This window comes from Saccostrea echinata, unplaced genomic scaffold (assembly GCF_033153115.1).
Source record: "Saccostrea echinata isolate AGI-Se365-2 ecotype Australia unplaced genomic scaffold, CSIRO_AGI_Sech_v1 ptg000001l, whole genome shotgun sequence".
Taxonomy (NCBI): domain Eukaryota; kingdom Metazoa; phylum Mollusca; class Bivalvia; order Ostreida; family Ostreidae; genus Saccostrea; species Saccostrea echinata.
This window is the reverse complement of record NW_026889750.1, coordinates 38,600,007-38,626,661: the sequence shown is the minus strand read 5'-3', so window position 1 is coordinate 38,626,661 and position 26,655 is coordinate 38,600,007. Positions and strand designations below refer to the sequence as shown.

At 31.7% G+C, this 26,655-nt stretch overlaps 1 protein-coding gene across 1 annotated transcript; it reads right to left on the bottom strand.

Annotated features, from left to right (window-relative positions):
- Positions 1 to 1,699: 1,699 nt before the first annotated feature.
- Positions 1,700 to 17,972, bottom strand: LOC133179131 (sideroflexin-5-like). Its single transcript, XM_061313884.1, has 12 exons — positions 17,843 to 17,972; positions 13,512 to 13,580; positions 12,629 to 12,733; positions 12,300 to 12,354; positions 10,134 to 10,159; positions 9,918 to 10,028; positions 5,401 to 5,466; positions 5,106 to 5,196; positions 4,878 to 4,993; positions 4,705 to 4,790; positions 4,355 to 4,472; positions 1,700 to 2,014 (listed from the first exon to the last, which is right to left on the bottom strand). The coding sequence occupies exons 1-12, from the start codon at positions 17,891 to 17,893 to the stop codon at positions 1,937 to 1,939; spliced, it is 972 nt and encodes a 323-aa protein (XP_061169868.1). The 5' UTR covers positions 17,894 to 17,972; the 3' UTR covers positions 1,700 to 1,936.
- Positions 17,973 to 26,655: the final 8,683 nt, after the last annotated feature.

Here is a 26,655-nt window from a genome sequence, read left to right as displayed (position 1 = left end):
ACATTTCAATATTTCAACGAATCTTGCGTGAATCTTTTAACTCTGCAAATAATTCAGTGTTGATTATTCTAAATTGAAATTCAATCACACAAGAGAGGTATTCAATGAAAATGTTTTAAATGAAATTGGTGGCAAACCCTGTAGTTTTTTTTTTTTTACGTGACTTGACTGGTGTGTTTCTTATCTCTACCAGTACCCGATCCTCTCCGATAAGGGCTGATTTCTCGGGTTTTCATCTGTCTTCAAACCTTAAGTAAACGATCTTTTACGTGTCCCTACAAAAGAGTATTTTTTATTCTAATGACAAGCCCCCTTTTTAAATATCTTTACGTTTTTAATTGAAAATATAGATACACTTCGCTAGTACTAGTGATTGTAGCTCTGTCATACAACAATTGTAAGTGTCATGACTAGTTACTTGACAAATTGCCCTTAGAAAAAAAAGCATTGATCTTTTTGTAGGGAAGCTGTTTCCTCACATAACCCCAGAAATAGTTTAACACCAAACTTGAAATAATACTCTACAGAAAACTATGAAAGTGAGTTGGTCTGCAATTTTGGTTATTTTGATGTGATACAAGTAAAATATAAGGTAAAGGTTGAGTTTCGTTTACAAATTAAGTTCACAAGAAAGTTCTCACTAATAAACACGAACATATCAGAAATCAAAGAATTCATTAATATTCATTATCTAAACATCACCAATATCCACTCGAACACCCTTTAAAATAAAGGGTGGACGAATAGCATGAAACCTGTTTTTAATCTACTCATGTCTAAGTTTTTTTTTTCAATAAAGGATACTGTCCTTATGCTCACATTGCTTTACTTCCATAAATGACTACTAGGTTAACCATACTGCATTTTAATTCATTAACCCCCCCCCCCCCCAAGATCTGAAGTTTTTAAATTTTACAAGTTACAACACCAGCATAATTTTTGTCAAGATCGAAAATACACTTGAATACTTGCTATTTTTCCCTGTCGAAATACTAATATTGACAAGTTCATTTAAATTGCATCCTTTAGACATGTATAACATGTTTTGCATTAAAATAAACTGCTAAGAAGACAGTTCTAAAGAATTCTACCATATACTATGAAATAAAATTATAATTCCCCGCCTACCATATACACAGTTTGGTAACAATAGTGGAAATTATTTCGCAATATCAATTTTTGAGAATTAATTGTACATTTTTAAAGACAGATTTCTCTTTGTGCTTTGGGCATCAATTTTATACTCACAGTTTAATAGTTAGTATGCTGTCACATATATTCTTGAATAGAAGAAACAGTGTATGGTGATTGTAAACAGAAGTATTTTTCATAAAGAACATCGCTCATCAGGTAGCGGGACTCGTTTTACAGAGGAAGTTAAGACTAAGACAAAAACTTAATTTGATTGTAAAGTCTTGCAAAATTAATATGTCTGTTGCAAATATATATTTCAAAATTATTTGAAAAAATTTTACTCTGATTTTCAATTATTATAGAGAAAAAAATTATTCGCAAAATTATATTTTGGTCTTAGTCCTAAGTTCTTTAGTAAAACTGAGCCCTGGCTCTCAAGGAATACATGTATCTCGAGACCAAGTTTTATTGTAGTTTTATTGTATATAAAAGTGTAATTTCTTGTGTTGAAAAAAGAATTTAGCAATTGTATAACCTGCTTACAAAAACAACAACTACAAAAACAATATGTACATACCATATGCACATTTAATAAATAAATCTGTAATAATTGCGTCAAAACACGTTTACATAACATATAAAAATATATATAATACAAATATATTTCATCCAATTAAACATATACTTTTTATTCCAATATACATTAAAATATTCATATTACACGTACTACGAAGTTGATATCAAATTGCAGAAGTTAGGAATATCCGAGAAACTGTTACGGTGACTGGTCCTGTCATCAAGCCTAGAGACCTTTGTTATATATTAATGTTGTCTCATTCGTCAGCTTTTGGATCTCTGGTTCCAAGCTACTGGTAGAAATCTACAATTCATTTGTGGCATGAGAAATCTGTCAATTTATTGCAAATTAACTACGATGTTTTACAAACTGTATAATTATCATTCATTCGATGACTGAGATGTTTCGTAGAATTTCGTCTGAGTAGTTTGATGACAAAATTTGAAACTTTAGATTCATGCTCTTTCTTTATAGATGATAAACTGTAATCAGACGTATTGGGCAGAATCGTGGCATATTGCAGTAAAGAAGTTTCTTTCCAAACTTTCCAAATTACTTGCATGTTATATCAACAACTAACATCAATAATCACCAAATACCAAACAAAAACGAAATCATATGACAATACATTGTTCTTAATTGAATAATTTTGTCTCTCTAATTAATTGCAAAAGTATATATATCGTGTAGAAAGACCCATTAATTAGATCTCTCCACCCAACAATTAAGCGTCCTAGAACTTCAGACCAATTACACGTTCATCACGTGCAAACCACGGAGGATAAATAACAATTAGTGGTAGAAGTACACCACATTACGCCGGGTTTTTGCTTATTCGTCTCTGTACCTCGGTCCAAATTGAGAATCATTCTGCCAAAAGCAACAACTAACGAGCATCTCAAGAAAACAATGATTTACAATCGCCATGGAACGGGGCGACAGACGACGAACAATAATAGAGTTCAAACCGAGACAATTGTATTCCTTTCATTTTTCTTCTGCTTCATCCAATCTTTGACACACATCATGCTCTAGCTAATTTGCCAATTACAAAACGCTTAATAAATCATAATCACTTCTTAGGGGGGCGATTGGTTCCAGCAGATGTTGACCGTCTTGGTGTTTCAACTGAAGCGTATGATAAGACGAACCCTATCTACAGTCGGGCACGGAGTTTTACGAGGGACGACCCAGCAATATTGCTAATTGTTTATCCATCGCCCAACGGTAGGCCTCATTATACCGATTGGAAGAGACAGTTATAGTTTCAGCGAGTAAATTGGCTCCTTCAAAGGTGTCAGAAGTTTGTCTTTCTTAATCAAAAGTGAAATGATCTTGTCTTTATCTGATGAAAATACACATGTTTCTTCGTAAATGTTTGTCTCTTGCACTTGTGAAAACATAGTTAACAGCCTGATAAGCTATTTAGCTGTCAATTTTATGTAGGTTAAATTTAGTATCTCTACAGGCTTAAAGTCAACCATATATGTTATCATCTCATGTTGTTATTTTTGTCATCAATCTTCAAATTCTTGTTTTTATCTTATCTAGACAATAACCCACAATTTGTCTAAAGATTAATGAATAATTTTCCAAGAATAGTTCTCTCTGCATTCCGAAGATAATTTTCACGATGTTTCTCTTTCCCGCAAATTTTATTTTATCAAATGATTTATTATTTAATTTTTTGTAAGGCAAGTAACCTGCGGTGAATCACCCAAGTAGGCTAGCATTAAAATCAAATTTATGACTACTTATATTCAAATATTGCAAAGCCATGTTTATACAAGTCGGAAACGTAAGTCTTTTCATTCAAACTTTATACTTACTTATTTAAAATGTTTCTATTATGAAATATTTCATTTTAACAGTAGAAAAAAAAAAAATGTTGAATACGTTTTGAGCTTTAATCAGAGCTTGAAACATAAAACTTTTTTTCTATAAGGTTTCCTACTTTCAAGAAATGGATGAGCATTTTAGTACAAGAAGTTATAAGATATCGATCGCACACATATTGTATTACATATTACATGTACATTAATTCTATACAGAGCGACGTACATGTAAAAGAAGACAATTCCGATTGTGGTATTCAGCGTAAATTCCAGCAAAATTCAAAATTTTGATAATTTTTTTTTAATCAAAGTCACGTGCAAGATCTTAATAACACAATTTATGCAAGTTTGGGTGAGTACAAACATCATATCTCATGAGCAAACTTTCACAACCTGTGTTACACCACAACAAACGTGCAATATATGAAGGCCAAATGCAGAACTTGGAGCATGATTCTAATGTAAGTCTATTCAATTCCTCATCACTGGTTAACATAATATACATTTTGTAGTTAGTCAAGAAAGAAAATTAGCATTGTATCTACAAAAAATCAACTTGCTTTGTAATCCGAGGTAAAACTGATAGTATACTTCAATGCAAATTTGAGTGAACAGGATTTATATTTTAACTGGTTGGGAATGAAACTATCCCCCAAAACTATATACACTTATGTTGAAGGAATACTTTTACTATTATGTTGTAAATTTTGCATTATGTTGTAAATTTACTTTTGTCTCCAAATAAATTTAAAACATGATGATATCCCCACTTTCCCTGACTTATGGAACTAAGCCAAACCAACTGTACCTTAGAATACTGAGGGAAAATTGCTATAGCAACAGGAAGAGCAAGACCAAAACAAATGGTCACAACTGCAGCATGGACTGGCAAGTTAATACGAGGATATTTTTTGAATAACGTCGTCCTGTAAAAGAAGAAAACTCTTTTATACGTGTACTCTTCATATTAAAAGATCCACAACAGTCAAAGAGGGGCAACTCCTAACCAATGCATAAAACTGTATTTCATTTCTCCAATGCTAATGTTTTCTTCATTTTCACCAAACAAGGGGGAATTCAACATAAATCACAAATACATAGAATAATCAACAAATGCATTTACATTTGTAGAGATATTAACATGATTTGTAAACTTACTTTTCAAGCACAGACATAATGATAGGAGGTATCACAAGTATTGGGGCAGGAAGGAACATTCGAGTAATTGCTGTCTCCATTAATGCCTTAGATAAGAAAAATACCCATGATTAAAATCCACATAAAACCTACCAGGTGTGTTTTCTTTCAGGAATCAAGAAAGAATGAGTTACCTTTTCAGCAGCTATTTTGGACTTTCCAATTACGTTTCCATTATGATCTTCTACTTGTATGCCCGTAGACAGCTCAGAGTTCCTCATCAACAGTAAATTGCAGGTGCTAGCGCAAGCTTGTGGGTTCATAAGAAAAGTTCATTTTTAAAAAAAAAATATCAGAAATATACGATCTTTAAAAATTCGTTCAAATTTTCGTATGTAACTGTGGTACATAGATTTACATACCTACTGCTGGAAAAGGTACAAATTTCTGAATCAGAAGTTTTGTAGCTGGGTTAAATCTATTTGCCTTCTGAATCAATACATTCAAACCTACCTGGAAATAAAAAATAAACATTTTCGTGAAGAAAATTCAGTTCTGTTAATACTTTTTTTCACTTGAAATTTTGAAATAAAGATGTTCTTAAAAATAGAGTAATTTCTGAAAACAACGATCTTAAATGTTTGAATATCGTTTAAAAGTATAATTAATTTTTTTAGCACAAGTCATACAAGCTTTAGGTGTACATGTAATACTAACAGCGATTGACACAGCCGTGGTTACTGCCCCTGCGTATCCTAGAAGAAACCGACTCATTGGTGTAGGCTGGAAGAGAATGGACTTGGTTAATGTGTTCGTCATTGAGGCTGTCTTTATTTCATTTTTCTTACAAAATGTAATGATATCTTGATTTTACAACTTGTGACATTATAAAACCCAATGTAACATAAGGGCTTCAACCGGATACATAATGCTGGCAAAATTCTCCAAGACAAAAAATCGAGGAGACTTTAAATGAAGTGATTATACATCTACGACATCAATCGTGGTACATCTACGGCTGTATATTATGTATTTTAAAATGCACATGCTGGCCTACATTCCTCTTTACTAAGAAATAACATTTTGAAATTGAAAATCCTGCTATATCTAGACATGCCGATTTTAACAAGAGACCCATGGGCCACACCGCTTACCTGAGTAACTCATTAGATAATAAAAAGTTTTTTCTCCTTTGTATTCCCAAGAAAAATGGTGATTCCATATTATGGCCTCAACCTAACTCTAATAAGTTTGAAAATTAATGGTTCCGTTGTGGTTCTTGATAAGGTCTTTGTTATTTTGTCTTGTGACACCAACCTATCTTCTGGGTCATTATTTGAACAATTAAGAATATTAATTACGTTGATCCCCTAACATGAACCCGCCCTATCTTTGAACAATTAAGAATTTATATTATGTCAAGAAGCTTTTGCATAATTTTTTTTTTGGTCTAGTTGTACTTGAAAAGATTTTCAAAGATTTGTTTCACTATACTCCAAAGTAAAACTTTGATCCCCTATTCTGGCCCTACCATATCATTGGGGGAGTGGGCATTATTTTGAACAATTTAGAATCTTATACTCAGTTTATAGAAGGAAGCTTTCACTTAAGTTTCATTCCTTTAGTTCCACTCTATTGGTTCTTCAAAAGACTTTGAAAGAATTTTCCTATTTCAACATTCCAATGTAAAACTCTTGATCCCCTCTTATATCTCCTACCTACCCCCCGGGGGGGGGATGATTTGACCAATAGACTTGACACAGTGTCATGAGGCTTATATTTCAGTTTCATCAGTTGTTGAGAAGATTTTTAAAGAGTTTTTCCTATTCATTACAATGTAAAACTTGACCCCCTATTTTGACCCCATACTACCCCATGGGCCTTAATTTGAACAATTTCGAATCTACACTACCTCAGGAATTTTCCACTTATGTTTCAATTATTCTGAACCAGTGGATTTTGACGAGATTTTTTAACGTCACCAACCTATTTTTTTAATTATTATTATTTTCCCCCCAAAGAGGACTTGGTCCTTCATTTGAATAATTTAGAAACTATTTTACTCAAAATTGCTTTGAGCCAACTTTGGTTAAAATTTGCCCAATGTGTTTCAAGAAAAAGTAAAAAAAAGTCACCAAAAATTTCACAGTTGGACAGACATCTAAACAGCTGGACACAGGATGAGTGATCAGAAAAGCCCACTTCAGTTTTTAGCTCAGGTAAGCTAAAAATTGATTGATTGTTGTTTTATTTCACGTTCGAGAATTTTTCACCCATACAAAGAAGTCACCATACACCGGCGAAGGGCTTCAGATTTAGACCTTTACTCGCACTCAGGGCCATTGAGCAGTGAAGGCTCTTTATCGTGCCAACGCCTACCATGATATGGGGCCTCAGTTTTTAAGGTTTCATCCGAAGGACCAGCAAATTTCACTTCAAAGTACAGAGCGCTTGGCAAAGGAACAGTTACTGCCTATTTTTTATCGACTCAGGTCAGTCGCGGCCGTGATTCGAACACATTACCTTCCGATCACGGAGCGACCGCTGCTAAAATTGATATGAATCAATTCTTTAGTTAACTATTATTTGTCAGGACTGGTCTTTGAAAAGGATAATCCTATTATGGCTTGAAAAAAGTATGCCATTCGAAATACACGTTTATATTTTAATTGGAAGCCTATTATGTCAAGTTAAAAGATTTATTTCATTAATTTGATTTTGTTTTCTGTCTAAAAACTCTTCTCTTTTTGGTACTCTAAAGATATGACTTGCATGAATAGTTAACATGGTTAATCATACATATCCAAAGCTGAAGTGTGAAAATTTCCTGATCTGAATTAAATTTTAAAACAAAGATGGTAAATATTCAATAGTTTAAGGCATTTATGTATGTGTGAATTAAAAAATAATGACTGGAAAATTTGATTTTTTTTTTTTTGAAAAATTTAGCTTACCATAACACATTTTTTTCATTCAAAGGATCATACTGTACATACGTTCTAGTTAATATTTCTGAAGTGGCAATATAATAGACAAATGCATAAAAGAGTTGCAGAACTTTTATTATTAGAACTTTAATTGAAAAATTAAAAAAAATATATTACTTTATCCTGAAAGATTTTCTAAAATACACAGTCAAAATAAATTAGTTTTTTTGTCCTTCAAAATTGTGTCAGGGATATAAATGATTAGATTTAAAACTTGATTATTTCTCTTGTATATGTAAAAGAAATTTTTCTATTTTTATTTTACATTGTTTTAACTCTGGTTTGAAAAGATTTAATTTGAAAGAAATATGATACAATAAATATCCCAAAAGTTACTTAAAAATTCAAAATCAAACCTATAGAACACAAAATTCATAAAGTGTTGGCAATATCAAGTTGTAACAAAATTGTGCAAATTTTACAGTCCAAAACTTCATGGTGAAAACACATAAAAGTATTTAAATTTTGCTACATGTATATATCTTAAGAGTATACTCAATTAATGTAAAAAAAAAAAAAGAAGAAGAAAAAAAAACTAGCAAAAAATATATTTAAAAGATAAAATAATATTTTATAGGACATTTTCCTTCACATGACACCTTGTAAGCAATCGCGGTCAGCCAGAAACATTCTACTCATATTTTTTTTTCTTTATATTTTTATTCATAATTGATCAGCAATAATTCTTTCATTTTCAATGCACTCCTGACCAAGAGCTAGTGAGTCTTTAAAGTAGAATTGTGAAGCATAAATTACATCAGGAAGTGTTCTGTTGTTTAAGTGAAGTTGTGGTGGAATTACTTGAATTTTATAAAAAAAAAAATAAATTCAGTGTGGGTTTATTTTTTTACAGTCATAAAAAAATTTAAAGTAAAATTACATCTGGACTGATAAAATTGAAAAAGAGACAGATTTCGATCATAAAACTGTCAATAATGTAGAACTAACTTATCCAAATAGATCATTATTGATCAAAGAATACTTATTACATGTAGTATGAATAAAAGCTTTTCATCATTGACCCTTGATCTTTGAAAAAAATGCATTGCACTCCTGACCATAGAAATATGGATCTGAAACACAGACAGATCCTGTAATTGATAAATCTATTTGGTAAAAATGTTCTTTGTGTCTTTATTTTCCAAAATAGAAAGCAGAGAATCATATACTGATAAAAGTTTTTCCATGTTGGAAAGCAAAACATCAAATATTGCACTCTTGACATTATTGGGTATGCAGAGATACTTGACTCTTATTAATGCTGCTTGTGATTCATATAACATTTTCAACTTTTAAGTGGTATATCAGTTATTGTTTTATGCTTTAAAACATTCTTTTTCGACTTAATTGTCATAGAGATATTTATAATCAATGTTTGTCTGCAACACTACATTTTTTTCTGTAGCACTCCTTACATGGTATAATATTTTTGTCAGCATCAGTCATGACCACAACTTCCTCAAACAAAAGTTGCTAAAGCTCAGTATATTGAATATTATCATGAAAGTCTTTATTTTCCACATTAACCATTATTAATTATTTCACAGATCTTTATACCATATTAAATTTTCAAAATGTCACAAAAAGGTGTGGCACTCCTGACATTTTAGCATCATTTTTGGGCAGAACTTTTTTTTTTACTTGAGATATCAATGAGAAATTTGGCATTTTTTAAAGACACTATCAAAACACATATGCTGAGTCATAGCAATTTATTCACATTGCCTGTATTTTTAGTGCAGGTTGATAAATATGAGTCTATTAATTTTTTTTTCAAAATTCACCCATATGAGTTGGTGATAGTACACACAATAAATCATGCTTTGCATTTTGTACATATGTACAGAAATACAGGAACTGTTAAAAAGGTAATCTAAGTTTATGACATTGGTTTTCTTGGTTGATTAAAGAAAAAGAGGAACAAGGAAAACACTATACAAAGAGACCCATACCACTTGTGATAAACATACATCTGCAACAGACATTTTTGACACAAATATGCAAAGCATACATATATACATATATATATTATGATCAAACCAGAGTCGGAATAAGTTATTTTTCACAATTTAAATGAAACATTAAAAAGTACGTTACACAATAGGATTATATGAAATAAATCTGACATGTTTATTTCATGTTTGTATAGTGATGAAAATTTGCATACATAAACAAATATATATATAAAAAAATTCTGCAAATATGAGTGGATAAAATAATTAATTTAATTGTTGATAGGTTACTTACTGAGGTAGCATTTCTGTTGGCGTAGTTTACACATGCATTATGGCTTTGATTTATCCACTGCCAAAATATGGTGCTGGCAATAGTTTGATTTGGTAATAACAGTCCAACAACCTGTTAATAAAACATTTTAAGCAAATGAAGATAAAAATATGTAAAACATATCTCAATATATAAAATTTGAAAATCAATTTAAACTCATTTAAAAAAATAACTTACAACAGGAGATCCAAAAGGCACAAATCCTGAAATACACAATAATATATATTTTTTTTAATCAGACAATTTGTTGTGGTTTTCTATGTAAGGTCATGTTAGATTTAAAGTAGACCATGCAGATTTAAATTCCTGATGCATGTGAACTAGTGCTTACAAAATCCTTAAAAATGAAATATATTATGGAACAGTTTTCAAAATACAGTGTATAGAATATTTTTCATTCATCTCTCTTATTAATGTAGATTTTGTGCACTTTTAAGTTTGTCTGATCCTCAGGTTCCAAAAATCAGCAGTTTGGTAATTTAGGAATGACTATAATTCTTGGCCAAATTATTGGAGTATAACCTGGTTTGGGTCAGTTTACACTTTATTATCCACGAAGCGGATAAACTGACCCAAACCAGGTTATACTCAAATAATCTGGCCAAGAATTAGAGTCATTCCTTATAATTTAATTTTAAATTCATTAAATAATTATGGGTGTAAAATTTTGTTGATTTTTATTAGTTCAAATTTGCCACTCAATAATACAACCTTAGTAACAGAAGTGATGGGAAGCAAGGGGAGGTAAAAACTGATACATAGGCCTAGCAGCCATGTTGTCTGTTTACATGTGATAAGATCAAATTATTGTTTGAAGTTAAAGGTACATTTATTAAATCTGGAATTTTCCATGAATCCCCAGGACTGCAAATAAGAGGATTGTATGGATACAGATGATTCAGCTGGGGGGGGGGGGGGGTTCCATACCAAACCAGGTTATACAGAAACAATTTGTGTTCCTTTTGGATATTAACCAATCACAGGCTAGAATACAAACAAAATTAAATTATTTGAAAATACTGACAAAAATGTCTCTGAATTCAGTAATATGTATTTACCGATGGTATTTCTTCAGAGTTCGATCATCATTATAGTTATAATCATATTATACAGAGAAAATTATCAAATCTCAAATATATTTTAAGGAAACATGAATAAAGTCACCAGCTATGCATTTTCAAATTGAAAATTGGTCAATAAATATATTTTAGGACAATAAACTATAGGTATCCAGGCTTTTGGAGAATGTGTTCATACTTGTATGGTATTTTCGTTCTTTTTACTTCAATTGTTATATAATAATATAATGTAAAAAGCTTGTGCTTTCATTGCAAGACATCACAGATCACTCCTTATTTCATATCATGCTAATCAGCATTGGATTTCTGAGGCAAGATTAAAGGAAATTCAATTTCTCAAAAAATGTATTTATTTTTGTACTTTTATGGGGTACAAATGTCAATTTTGTACAAGACCATTTCTAAGACTTTAAAGAACCTTGAATCATATTGACATTGATAACATGAAAATTGTTGCATGAAAAGATTTCAATTTCAATCTTCATTTATAGACGTTTTAAATAAATTGATAATTTTAAGAGTTATCGTTCATAGCTGAGGATAGGATATCCTTAAATTATATGCATTTCTGGGCTGCGTTCCATATCGTAGTGGCTAACCTAGCAGCGAGGTTGTAGATATCTATCTCTATTGAACGCACAGCTAACCTAGCCACTAAGTGTTAAATTTTGAATATGAATATATCAGTATAAACTTATTTTTGGAGCAAAAAAGTTTATTTCAAGCGAAAATATATATGTAAATATACATTAAATATGCTAAGATGTACAAAATAATTCCCCATTTACTTAAAATCATATGTGCTGCAAAGTTGTAACTAAGTAGGCCATCTTGGATTTGGTACTTAGCATTAATTTATGCTAGCTCTCCCTACGTAGCAGCTAGGCTAGCTCTTCGTTCAAGAACGTAGCTTTATGTAGAATGCTTCGTAGCATCTACACTGTTGAACGCACCCCTGATAATACTTGCAGATTTTAATGGTTTCATATTTTTTTTAGTTTTGAACTCAATTTAAACTATATATATAAAGATATGAAGTAAAAGTTAATTTTACAGTTTTGATCAGATTATCAAATTTATAGAAAGAAATGACATCAAAATTTTCCAAACAAAGGATCAATATTTTACTGTTTTTTTTATAAATAGGTCTAAAACAGAGGGGCATGCCAAACATGGAAAATCTTGGAATGGCTTCTTACTTCAAAATTCAAAACAAATCTAACAATATTTTTAAAATGCCTTCTTCAAAATAATGATTAGTTACCTGACATTCGGAAGGGCATAAATATTTTTTCTCCTGTGTCTGGGTGTATTATTGCCTGTAAGATATTAAAAATATTTACATGTACATGAATATCATCATAAAAAATTTAAATAATTGGCATGATTTTTTTTTCTTTAAAAATTAATAAATAATTTTTTTTAAAATTGGTGTTGTATGTCACTCATGTTATTTATTCTTTGCAATGATGTTTTTATGACTAGAGCTGTACAAGATACATGTAAATCATGTATAAATCCACTATCCTACAAATATTCCAACAAACATGGAACAGTTCCATAGAAATTGACACCCACAATATATACTTCTACCTGTTTTATTTTTTGAGCTTCCCATAACTCTTTGTCTGTAACATTTGGGGGCAATTTGTCCTTTGCAAAATCATCTAAGAGTTTAATACTTTTCTGTAATTCTTCCTATGGAAAAAAAAGAATATAAAAAAATGTAATTTTTCATCACTTTCTGTGAATAAAAAAATTCATTCAAAACATTAATTATACATGTATATAATTTTTGATATGTGCGAGTGCATTAATGTTGATGAAGTACAAACACATTAGTGTCCTTTGTAATCTAAGTAAATGCTAACTTATAAAATAATAAAGTCAGTCTCAATCTGAAACACATATCACTTAAACAACAGATCATCCCAATATTCACTTCTCAGACAAGATAAATAAAACCTATATAAAAACATGTACTAATTGTATTCTTTATTTTTCTTTGAGCAGATAATAAAATTACATGCACAAAGTAGATATATGTAGTATTCAGCCTGCCATACATTCACTATCATGTATGCTTGTTTAGGGTAGCTAAGTCAGACTTAAATCTTCAACACCATTAACTCCAGCATCCAGGGCCAAAAAACTTAGACACACTCAATTTTGATAGCAGTCTCACTTTTACATAAGGAATTAATAGTGGAAAAGTGAGATTGAGACCAAAAGTAAGCTCATCAAAGTTTTATGGCCCTGGAGCCAGAACTGAAGATTATAACCAAAATGAAATGGCTGAGTTTAGGGTAAAACAATAACTCTTCCTAAATTAGTATTTTGTTTTATATATTTAGCATACAAATATATATAAATATATATCTGACCATTAGAGCTAAAAAAAAAAAAATAAGCAAAAAATTACAAGAATTGGAGGTACCTGGTATTAAAATGCAGACTTTTCTACAAAGCTACTGACCTTTGAAGTAAATAGAGTTCTAGGATCTATGACATCAAAAAAATGTCGCAATCTGCCATCAAATGTCGACTGAAATAGTAATTATTAATCAAATTATCAAAATATAAATTTGAAATATTGCAATTTCACAAGTTCATCATTTACACATTAACTTATATCTCAGAAAATTCTATGGACAGGAAAATTCAGAATCTGAGGAAATCCAGCACCTATCATACTCCTTTGCAATAAAGAGGAATGTGTAGGAATGAAGTGACAATAATAAACAATATTCAAGCTCAAATGTCCATTTAAACAACACAAATTGGAAGCAGAGCAAACATAGACCTATAAAAACATCAGAGGTGGGATCAGGTGCCATGGAGGAGTGAGCATCCCCTGTCTACTGGTCACACCTGCCGTGTGCTCCTTGTCATGGTCAGGCAAAATGGAAAAATCCATAGACAATTCAGTTTGAAAATAGTGGCCTAACAATTGTATAAAATATGTCAGTCAACATTTGACTTAATGATAGATTATTTTTGCTGATAAGGTCATTGTATTGACCATCGAAATTGCGAAATGTTGACTTTAAATAAGACTCTTGATATCCTTGTATCATCAACTCATTTGTCAATAGCTTGTCTCATTTTAGAAATTGTTTGTACGTAGAGCATGCTTTTGTGTATTGAATCAACTTGGAGACATTAATTCCACATGCAGGTGATAATGGTACATGTATATTGCTACATAAATAAGGGAAGTTGATGATAAAAAAGTTGAAGTCATCACATTTATCATAAAGTTTTGTTGTTAAGTTACCATTAAAATCCTTTTCTTGTAAAATATCCAAATATGAAGCAGCTAGACTTATCAGACTCTGTGGTGTCTTTTATTTTGAGTTCAAATTAAGGGATATATCGAATCAACACAGGAATGAAAATAAATATTATTGATTGATAAAACATTGATATTTCCGAATGTTGAATTGAAGGCCACAGCAAGAGACCTTCCTTTTATGTAGAAGTTTTTTGAATAAATTCTGCTTCATATGAATACAAAAATAGGTCTGCTAATAATGGGGCACAATTGTAATCTACATTTAACCACAGACACCTGTATAGGTAAATCATGACCAAAGCAATCGCATTCTTTATCATTATGTATTAGATTGTATATTATATTTGCACCACATTTATATAAGTTTTGCATTCATCAGTATACTTTTGTGTATTTTGTATGTTAGAAATGGTGAGTTAACCTGTGTGAACCTCAAACTCATACTACATTTGTACTGCATTATCTTTGAATACTGTGATATATCATCTGGGCAATTAGTAGTCACAATCAAACTGTAACGTGTTTAAATTTACCATGAATCCTATAATTTCAATGAATTTTGTGGGACTCTACATAATATATTCATCAAAATTATCATTTTGAATGGTCACATATAGTAACAATATGTCAGTGTGTTAAGGACATTGACAAAGCACATTTTTCCAGACAAAAAAGGTTTAGTACATAGGAATTTTCACTTATAAAACAGTCACTGAGAGTGATCTTCAATGCAGAATTCAGTGTATGTTACTGAGTCAATACTGAGGTAAACAAGAAGCAAGTGCACTTCCTTCAAAGAGTAGATTCATCTCTAAACAGCAAGAAAGGAAAGCAGTGATGGATTTGTTGAACACTATGTTTAGGGGACAGAGAGTCAACAGATCATTTTTAACCACAGCTACACATTTATATGGGAAGAGCAAAAAATGTGACAGAAACTGAGAACAGGAATGGACTAGCCTAAGGATATATAACGCAAAGCTTTGGGAAAGTCAGGCATTTAGAAGGCAGCTGTAGAAGTATGATGATGAGTAAGTAATAAAGAAGTTAAGGCATTCAATCCTAATTGTAAAAGATTCAACAAAATTGAATACATAACAGATGATAGGTGTTGAATACTCAGTATATTTAGACATAATTCCCATTTATTAAGGTTGGGATGTGTCTTAATTCATGACCTTGGAATTTGGCAAGCATTATCTCCCTCTGTTTTAAATTAATAATAAAAATCAATTTTAAGAAACTTATCGGTTAAAAAAATTGATTTATTTGTCATTCTGTTTCTATTGTTTTTAGTGCATTTTTCCACTAGAGTATTTATTGATATTATTATTTGAATTTTTATTTTTAAAAAATTGCTCCACAGACTTCAATGCAATCTTTGTTAAGTACTTACTGCTTTGTTAGTTACATTTTTGAAACTTTCTCTTGGTAAATCCTTTTCTACTGTAATATGCTTTGAATTAATATCTGAGTATTATGTATGTGATGGACATTAAAGGATAGAGGATAGAAAACTTTAAGGGTAAGAGCAAAAAAAAGTATAAATTTAAAGTTATAAACACCAGTGGCAAGTATTCTAGGGAATTGATGTTTTGCTCTGGGTGTAGTTAATCTGAAGAAGATTAAGACAACTGGTTCTTATCTATCAATTGGAACCTAGGGGAGAAACATGGTGCAGGTAGTACCTTACCCAGTCCCCATCTCTAGATAAGAGAAAATTTAAGTACTGTGTGATATACCCTCAGACAGAGCTGTCTTTATAATCATTCCCATTAATAACTCAGACAGAGTAAAAGGAAAACCTTCGTAAGAACATGATCATACCATTACATAGGAAATATCTTTGAAATTTTCTTTGCAAGGACAACTAAGCCATTATTAGTCATATTTATACAGAAGCAACCTTAGATATTGTAGAAACAAGTTTGTTCAAATTTTGACCCCCCAGGGGTTGGAAGCACAACAGAGGGTCAAAGTTTTGCAAAAGAATATATAGGAATCATCTTGAAAAAAATCTTTTGCTCGAGAACAGCAAAGCCATGATTAGTCATATTATTATAGAAGCATCCTCAGGTAGTGTAGATTCAAATTTGTTCAAATTTACTGTGGGTAGGGTGGGCCACAATGAGCAATCAGAGTTTTACATAGGAATACATAGAAAAAAAATCTTTAAACTTCTTTTGTTTAAGAACAGCAAAGCCATGATTAGTAATATTGATATAGAAGCATCCTGAGATAGTATAACTCTAAGTTTGCCCCCTCCCCTCCCCTTAAAACTTTTCAATACTGAACTGACATCTGCTAGCCAGTGTGCTCAGGTGAGCGATGTTGGCCCTATGGCCTCTTGTTACAAGTAAAGAACTATAATTTTTTTTTTATTTTCAAGAAAAAAAAGTATTAATTTGTTTTATTGTGTCAACGAGGTCAGATTAATATATATAATTGTTTCATTAATCATCCTTGTTTTCTTTGTTTTATATATAGCAGAACAGATTTGGCAAAGGGGAGTCAAAATACATGAAAGTTAAATGTTAAAAAAACAAAAGTTTGGGAGGACCCTCAACTTTGAGAGATTAAAAATTTGAAAAATTTGTATTTATAAACTGAAATTTTTAAAAAAGGCTGTTGTTATTCAGAAAGGATATTACTGCACAGGGTTGTGGATAACCACTCGCCCACTCGCAAATGCGAGTAAAATTTGCAGTGGGCGACTAGATATTAAAAATCTGGTCACCCACATGGCGAACAATTTTTTACTGGAATAATCACATTTCAGTTTTATTTTATGCACTTTCAGTTTTTAAGAAAACACTCTACTAACTTAGATTATTTGTGCTGCGTCAAGCATATTACTCAAACATGTATGTGACTGAGACCCAAAATGGTGATTTATCGAAGCGGTTAAATCTCCATTAAATCTGATGATATGAGGGCAAATGTTTGAGATTGTTCTAATGGAAATATTGTAACAATTGGCTATGGTTGTCACACATGCCATTCGACTAGTTATTCACAGATAGAATTTGAATTACCGTGTCAAATGCACACAATAAAAGATCGGGATCAAACTTAATCACAGGTTGTAATTTATTATTTAATATGCCCCCTTGTTAATCCATAGACACTTCAGCTGTATAAGTTAAGGTTAAATACTACAAAATGTAATGAACATATTATTGGATCGAAGTTTTTAGAAAAGAGAAAAAGTGACAAACATCCATATACTGCGAACATACAGATACTACGAATAAAAAAAAGTTAGAAAAATTTAGTTTTTGTGTTCTTATTTTTAATTTACATATAATGTGGGCCCGTTGATCACATTGTGGGCACATAAAATTTGAAAAGTTAGGAGCCCACATGGCCCCTAAGGTTTCAAAAGTTAACCAAAACCTTGCTGCACGTTTCTAACTGCGAACGTGACTGATGCATGAGCACGGTATTTCGTTTAATAATCGCCAAAATAAATCTATTTTACTTTTATTTTTAAGCAAAGACAGTTGACTAACCTGGTCATAACGAGGTTTTCCAAGTCTAAAAGGTGGGTATGCATTCGACATCTTCTTCAGTTTTCAAGAATATGTGAGTTAGTCATGTGACAATTTTTTTTCTATCACCGTTTAATCACTTCTCAAGGTTTCGTAGCTTGTTAAAAAAGCAGGAAATAATGTTCGCTCTATAACACACAAAACCTCAGTTAAGGAATCAAAGTCCCGGAAAACGCTAACTGTTGCTTATGTATACGTGCAAAATAATGAAATGCATCATGCAGGCACGTAGTATCAGGGGGGCCTCCCCCCCCCCCCCCACTTATCAGCTTATTTCCAGACATAAGTTTTTCTATAGGAAATATTCATTGAAAGTCCGGTTGCCCCCCCCCCCACTTTGGCTTGCAGTGTTGTCAAATAAGGGAATAAGGGTAATGTAAGGGGAATGCAGTATTTGAGTAAAAAAATGGTACTAGAAGAAGTTGGAACCTCCCCCCCCCCTCCCCCCCCCCCGAAATAGGATTTTCGAGTTTGCACAATTTTTTTTTTTTTTTTTTTGCTTGTCAAGTTTTTTCAGGTAAGTTGAAAACGTTTCCTTGGGTTGCCCCCCCCCCCCACCACCACTTTCAAAAACGATGCTACATGTACGTCACTGTCATGCATGGAATTATTATAAAAGGATGATATATGTAGATCTATCTCGTAAACTGACAGCTTTGGAACAAGCTCAGATGGAGTAACAATTCGAAAAGTACTTCTTCTTAATCTCATTAACATATATATCTACCCGCGGTTTCAACATTTAATTAAGCCCTTAACGAGGTTCGCTCCTGAGCTTTTGAGCAAATTTATATCTTAACCTGTATTTCAAAAATTCTATATAAAGTTTTGATTTTTACAATAAATTTGGATTCTACAATGCCAATTAAACTATATTCAGTTAAAATTCCATGATTAAATTCCATACCAAAAGCATTAAGTGAGGATCTATATTTTGTGGCGGAAGGTTTTTTTTTAAGAAGAAAATGATCATTTTTTCTCTTTCGAAGTATTTAAGGTATGTTAAGTTTGGATTCCTATTTTTCCATGCAGCACTGAACACAGGGTTATTTTGTGTAGTGAACTGTTTTATACTGGTCCTAAATTATATTTCAAATAAACTGTCATGAATTCTGTCATCATATTTCATAAATATATCAAATATATTGTGAAAATCAAGAAAAAAATATCCCTATTTTAAGCTTAAAATTAGCACTATTTTAGTAATATCTAAAAATTAACATCACAGACCCACACTTTTTATTTTAGTTTCTGAATATATAAGATACTTTTAACCATTCTTCTTAAATTCACTAAAATGTCATTACTTTCAAATTATTTTTTTTGCTTGTTAAATTTTTAATGCCAGAGAAATGAAATTTTTTGAGTGCAAAAAGGTCAAATAATTGAACATGCGGAGTAATTTGAAAATTTTTCCGTTGTCACAAATTTTAATGTGTCTATTCAAGATGAAATAAGGCTGTGTTTGTTCCCATAATTTATTTGAATAAAAAATATTGGAGTAAAAACTTTAAAAATTGATTTATGTGTAAGACGTATTTACAGTGCAGAGAGGTCAAACTAAATGCTCTCTAGCGCCAAAAGAAGCGCATTGACCCCAATTTTTTGTTTTGATTTTTAATTAAGCTATGTGTATAAATTCTAAAAATATACTTGATAAAAAATTCTCATTACTTTTGATGGCAGGATCCAACCTCCTTAAGGTAAATCCGAAACGTCAAGAGTTACACGGTACAATGTTCGAATTAAGAGTATCAACAAATCACAATTGTAGAGATACAGGTATACAATTTTCAAGCTAACAAATTGTGAATTTACACGTCTGGATTTTTGAACACGATTACCCTCCATAATCCGGTCCTCAGGTTCTATAATCAGGAGGTAAGTAATCGAAAATGCTCACAAAAATGTCTCTGAATTCTCAAAGTAATGTGTATTTACCCATGGTATTTCTTCAAAGTTCACCATTATAGTTAATCATATTATATATATAGGGAAAATTATCAAATCTCAAATATATTTTCAAGAAATGCAAAAAAAAGCACCTGCAATGCATTTAACTTTTCTAATTGAAAATTGCTCCACAAATATATTTTAGAATTAAAAATACTTTTGTTATCCAGACATTTGGAGAGAATTGCATTTTTTTTTTTTTTTTTAGTTATACGGTACTTTTGTTCTTCTATTTACTGTAATTGTTATATAATACATAGTGCACAAAGCTTGTGCTATCATCGCAAGACATTACAGATCACTTCTAATTTCATATCATGCTAAAACATTTGTAACCAAAGTTAGATTAAAGGAAATTTGATTTCTTAAAAAATGTATTTATTTTTGTACTTTTATTAGGTACAAATGTCAATATTTTACGAGACCGTTTCTAAGACTTCAAAGAACCTTGAATCATATTGAGATGAATGAAATGAAAATTGTTGCACAAAAAGATTTCAATTTCAAGCTTCATTTTGAGACTTTTTTGATTAAATAATTATTTTAAGAGTCATCAGTTCCTGCTGAGAAGCAGAGATGCTTTGATTATGAGCAGAAAGCCTAATTCTAGCAATCTGTATTTGTATATAATGAATTTATAGGTTTGCGCAAGTAATATTGTACATTAAAAGTATCAACCAAATGTTGGTACATAACGGACTTCAAACATTGTAACGGATATTGGAAAGCATTATATCATAGGCCTGGTGGCTATTCACCTCAAGGGAAAAAATATTTAAAAATAATCAAAAATACACAATTGTTACATGCACTTTTTGGACCAGAGTATAGTGTACTAGTGTGCCAAGTCGTATTGAAATTGGACCAGAACTGTAGAAAGAGTAGCGCTTTGAAAGAATTTCACAGAAATTTCTATTTTAGTAACCATGGCAACACCATTTGTCGAAATCAAAGACCGATGAACAGAATTATGTATATAAGTAGAGTCTGTGTACCAAGCTTACTGAAGTTGGACCAAAACTGTAGGAGGAGTAGTGTTTTGAAAGAATTAAAAGAAATTCAATTTTTTATAACCATGGCAACACTTATGTTGACAGACAAGTTCAAGTTTAATTTATTCACTCAAACCACTCAATGGCACATGGGTTCTATACACAATATATACAAACAAAGACATTATATACAATATACACGTCAAATGTGGGAAAAATACAAGTTAAAAAAAAACATAAGTAATTATGGGAGACAGACTTGTTCATATACTTAAGATATGTAATTGCAACAATTTAACTAATACACTGGAGTCAGCATTTGACAATAATTCTGAGAATTTGTAAAAATTTGGTCCATAACAATATTTTTAGGAAGATACTTTTTCCGATATTCTGAAAAAAATGACATTCTAGAATATAGTGATACTCGTCTATTTGTCCCTTTTTACACATGACAAAGTCTATCATTTTGGGGAATCCCACACCATCTCCCAGTCTCAACTGGGAGACGATGATTTGTTGTTCTGAATTTGATTTTAAAAAAAATTAGGTAGTATATTCAAATATTTTTCATATCCAAATTCTGTTTTGAAAATACCATATATCTGAACTTTGGACGAATCGCGTATATCGCTTTGCCATTTCTGGATGTACTGATCTTTAAGACGTTCTTCATTATAAATTTTAACCATTTAATATTTACAAAAGCGTGTTCATTCCATACGTTTAAGTGGCCACAAAGATCAAGAATATTCTTAATACCTGAAATCCAAGGGTTCTTATGACTTCTTCTACGAAATTGCTCAAATAAGTATTTATATAAAACACATACAATCTTTTTTTTCAGGACTTACCAGTAATTTTGCCCAATAAGGATATTATTCTTAAATACACTGTTACATACAAAGGGAAGCGGCCTGTTTCTCCATAAACCATATAGCTTGTGGTATACTACTTTTCAGATTTAAAATGTAGTCCTATTTCAAAAATTTTAGATGAAAACGTTCAATTATTTCAAGATTTTCAAAGCCCCATATCTCACATCCATAGAAACGTACTGATATAACAACCTTATCAAACAAATCAAGCTGATAATCTACTGGTAAATTAAACTGTCTAGTTTTTCGTATAATACCATACATAGCTTTCTGGGCTTGCTCACATAAATATTTTTTAGTCTTACAAAACGATCCTGACCTGGAAAATAACATACCTAGGTATTTAAATTCCTTCACAATTTTTTAATAACGAAATTATTATATAGTAAAATAGATTTTAACAGATGAACCTTTTGAAAAAAATAGCATTTTTGTTTTAACTACGTATACATTATCATTTAATTTCCATTGCATACAGTAGGCATGGAACTCATTAAGAGCATGCTGCAAACTTTCTGCAGACTCAGACATATAAACTGTATCGTCTGCATAGAACAAAATAAATAACTTCATATGAAGTACATGTGTAAGAACTGATTTCCTATAGTACATGGGATATCTGAATTAAATGAAAGTCCTTGTACATTTTTGCTGGTGAGGAATTCTTCTAAATCATTAATATACATAGTAAACATGAGAGGCAATATCTTTTCTCCTTGACGTACACCAATATTACAATTGTTAACCAATCAGATAAAGCGAAATAGATCTGCGAACTCCAAAACTATGGAGGGTAATCGTGTTCAAAAATCCAGACTTGTAAGTTTGTAAATCCAAACTTGTAAGTTTGTAAATCCAAACTTGTAATCGTATCAGTTTCATAGTATACATATGTAAGTAGGTAATTCCGACATCCTAGCATGTAGTTCCGAACATACAACTGTGTTGACTTTGAGTTTATACTATGAATGTGTGTATTTTTGATGTTGTAAACTTTGTTTTCCGGAATTTATTATTAAATTTGACTTCACTTCACCTAACTTAATACTTAAATTTTTTTGGTAACAACTATAAGCAAAATCGAATTTAAGAAAGTAGAAGTTACAGAGTTACACTAAGAAATCCGAATAAAATTTAAACGAAAAGGGGCGCTACGGCCTTTTATGTACAGGTACACAGAGATCTTGGCGAACAGTCTAGTTACGAAACGTAGAAACATTTCCATGGAGCATATTTTTCTTTCATTTTAAAAACCATATATCATTCTTGCGTGTTTTCTCTCGTTTTCAGGCCCGTAGGAAGCATTTTCATTGGGTTGGGGTGGAGCAGTGGGCACAAAACAAAAACGCCTTGATAAGCCCCCCCCCCAAATGAAACATTCCTGTTGAGGGGGCACAGCGATGAATTAGCCTTATTCCTTTTCTTATGTATTTACCGACAAAATTATTGAGGGGGCACAATCAGAAATTGCTTTTTTTTTATTGGTATAGTAAATACTGGCACCCTCACCCCACTTGCTACCTACGGACCTGGTTCGGGGCCATCAAACTTAGATGAGCTCACTTTTGATCCCAGTCTCTCTTTTCTACATACTATTAATTCCTTTGGTAAATGTGAGACTTTGATCAAAAATGAGCCCGTCTAAGTTTTATGGCCCTGGTGCAAGATGTTTGAAATATGATAAATATGACCGCCATTTTTGATTGCCCGCTTATGGTACACAAATATCAGGTATCTTTAAATTGATATTGTCATCACATTATTTTTTTAAAGTAGGACAGAGAAATTTTTTTCACTAACAAATCTCAAGTCCGAAGTAGGAGGGATCGAAAGGTTGGGCTCTCAACTTTTTTGTGTGGAGAATAATATTTTGCAGCTGTTTTAATATGAAAATTCATTTATAGGATGTATGCCCCCCCCATCCCCCTTATTTTGCAGTATCATTAAACTCTGGCAAATTCTTGCGTTGAAAAAAAAAGTTACTGAAAAGTTAAAGATATCCTAAACATCGCCTCCCACGAAGGAGGAGTTTGGGCAGTTTATTTATTTTTTTTCATCGTCAATTTTTTTGGAGCCCCCCCCCCCCCCCCCCCGATAAACATTGATACGGATCTTCATCTACTGAGTAGTTGTTGTTTTTTTTTAATATGATATCATTGCAGTTACATTGGTTCTTAATAAACTGGGGCACTGATCACAGTAGCCTAGTGGTTGGGCGCTAGCTTCGTAGGCCATTGGAGGGTAAGAGTTCGCTTGTCCTAAGTTCCTAGTGCCGGCCGGCAAAATGTAAGACGTTTAACATACGTGTTGGTAATGACTATTCCTTCGGCATTGAAAGTCAAATTTAATAATTTTTTGGTTGAGACCTTAAAAACCGAAGCCCTTAGATCCGCGCAAGCCTCGGGTAATGATTTATGTCACGTCGTCAAATAAAATTAAGAAGATAAAATAAAATTGGAACATATAAACAAAAAGTTAGAATCAATATTAAATAACAAATTCAAATGAAAATATTAATATAAAATTGGAAGTTAGAATAAAAAAGAAATAAAATCTAAATAATTTATTTCAGTTGGTAAAAGAAGTTAGAATAAAAAATGAGAAAAAATGTGGCACTGATGCCCCTCCATAGTTTCTCATAATCAAAATTCGACAATCATGTAGACTTTACATTTGTAGACTTGTTAATTGTCTTTGTGTTTTATTCAGAGCGCGGAAATATATATTCCGGAAAACAAAGTTTACAACATCAAAATTACACACATTCATAGTATAAACTCAAAGTCAACACAGTTGTATGTTCGGAACTACATGCTAGGATGTCGGAATTACCTACTTACATATGTATACTATGAGACTGATACGATTACAAGTTTGGATTTACAAACTTACAAGTTTGGATTTACAAACTTACAAGTCTGGATTTTGAACACGATTACCCTCCATACAAAACCTCCTTCAAAGCAGTCAGTGGAGAAAATTTTATGTATCCGATTAAAAAATCGTCCGATTACGGCATATAAAACACTAATGATGGGGTTTAGATTAAAGAGATTAGTAGAAGAACATCTCCCTGACAGAGTACTTGCAAAATTATGACAGGTAACACTGTTATTACCTTGGAAATATGGAACCCCCCTCCCCGTTTGTTTACAAATTTTGTTTCTTACCTTGTGTATTTTTATTATACCGTATACAAGGCAATTCTCTGAAAATAAGAAAAAGTACAATCTTCTTGCATAGAAGGACATCTATGTTCTTCTATGCATATGGATGTTATTGACGGGGAAATTATACATTTTTGAGAAATTATAAGTATTTACATTTTTTTAAATTAAAGCGTGTGTGTGTGGGGGGGGGGGGGGGGGATATCGATCCACACTTCAGGCGCGTGTGATTAGAAGTGAAAGTCACGGGTCTTTCGGGTGAGACCTTAAAAATCGAGGTCCCGTATCACAATAGGCATTGGCACGAAAAAGAGCCCTCACTGCTCAATGGACCTGAGTGCCGAGTATAGCCCTTCACTGGCATAAGGTGTCACCTCTAGGCCATCTTTAAGAAATTGTTTGTTTGCCCTCTTCCGATCGACTGACTAAAACGGACCGACTCAAAAAAAAATATTCAACCTCTAGGAAACAGGTTTTTTTTTTTAAATTCATTTCGAAGTTTTCTCATCCCATTAATAAATATTTTAACTTAACATTCACAAGTGTTTCTGAATTTTAAAAAAAAATCCACACTATTTATTTACCAAATTTTTTATCCTTAATCGGGAGAAGGCAAGCAAACATTTTTTTTTTTAAAGATGGCCCTATATGAGTGAAAGAAAATCTGAATGTGACGCTAAACAACATACAAACAATCAATGAACCGTTTGTCGAAATCAAAAACCGTTAAATAGAATTACCTAACTTATTGAAGTCCATTGTGTACCAAGTCTTATTGAAAATGGATCAAAACTGTAGGAAGAATGGGGTTTTGAAAGAATTGCAAAGAAATGTCTTTTTTTAGTAACCATGGCAACACCGTTTGACAAAATCAAAAACTGATACACAGAGTTATGTTTCTTTAGTTAGTATATATAGTCTACATTTTGAAATTGGACCAACATCGTTTGTCGAAATCAAAAAGCGATAAATCGAATTATGTATCTTAAAAGGGGGGGGGGCACTCTCTGCTAAGAGAGATAATAGTCCTAAAATTACCCTAGTTTGTCGTAACAGAGTTTAGTGGTGGAGACCTTTGAATAATCAGTACAGTAGAACTTTGTTATAGAGAAGTACTAGGGACCTGCGAATATCTGTAATTCGTTATATCCGTATAACGAATTCGTTAAAATATACATAGCGAATTCGCAATTTAGATTTTTTTTGTTCTTCAAGTATGACTACCAAATGTATTTAGGGAGGTATAAAAACGGAGGCTACCTTGGAGTTCAAATATAAATACTTACCAATGCACAAGCAAGAGTGGTCCCTGACCAGTAGGAAAAAAAAAAAAAAAAAAAAAAAAAAAAAAAAAGACTAATTAAGTTTTCAAATTTCTGTTTACTTAAGAATATCCGATCCTCAGCCAGGAGTGAAGGAATGATAAGTCTTAATTTTTTTAATATATTTTTTTAAAGTCTCAAAATGAAGCTTGAAATTGAAATCTTTTCGTGCAACAATTTTCATTTTATCATCTCAATATGATTCAAAGTTCTTTGAAGTCTAAGAAACGGTCTTGTAAAAAGTTTACATTTGTACCCCTTAAAAGAAAAAAAAAATAAATTCATTTTTAGAGAAATCAAATTTCCTTTCATCTAGCATTAGATACAAATGCTTATTAGCATGATATGAAATTAGACGTGATCTGTGATGTCTAGCAATGATAGCACAAGCTTTTTACACTATGTATTATATAACAATTGAAGTAAATAGAACAGTCAAGTAAAATACTGTATAAGCATAAA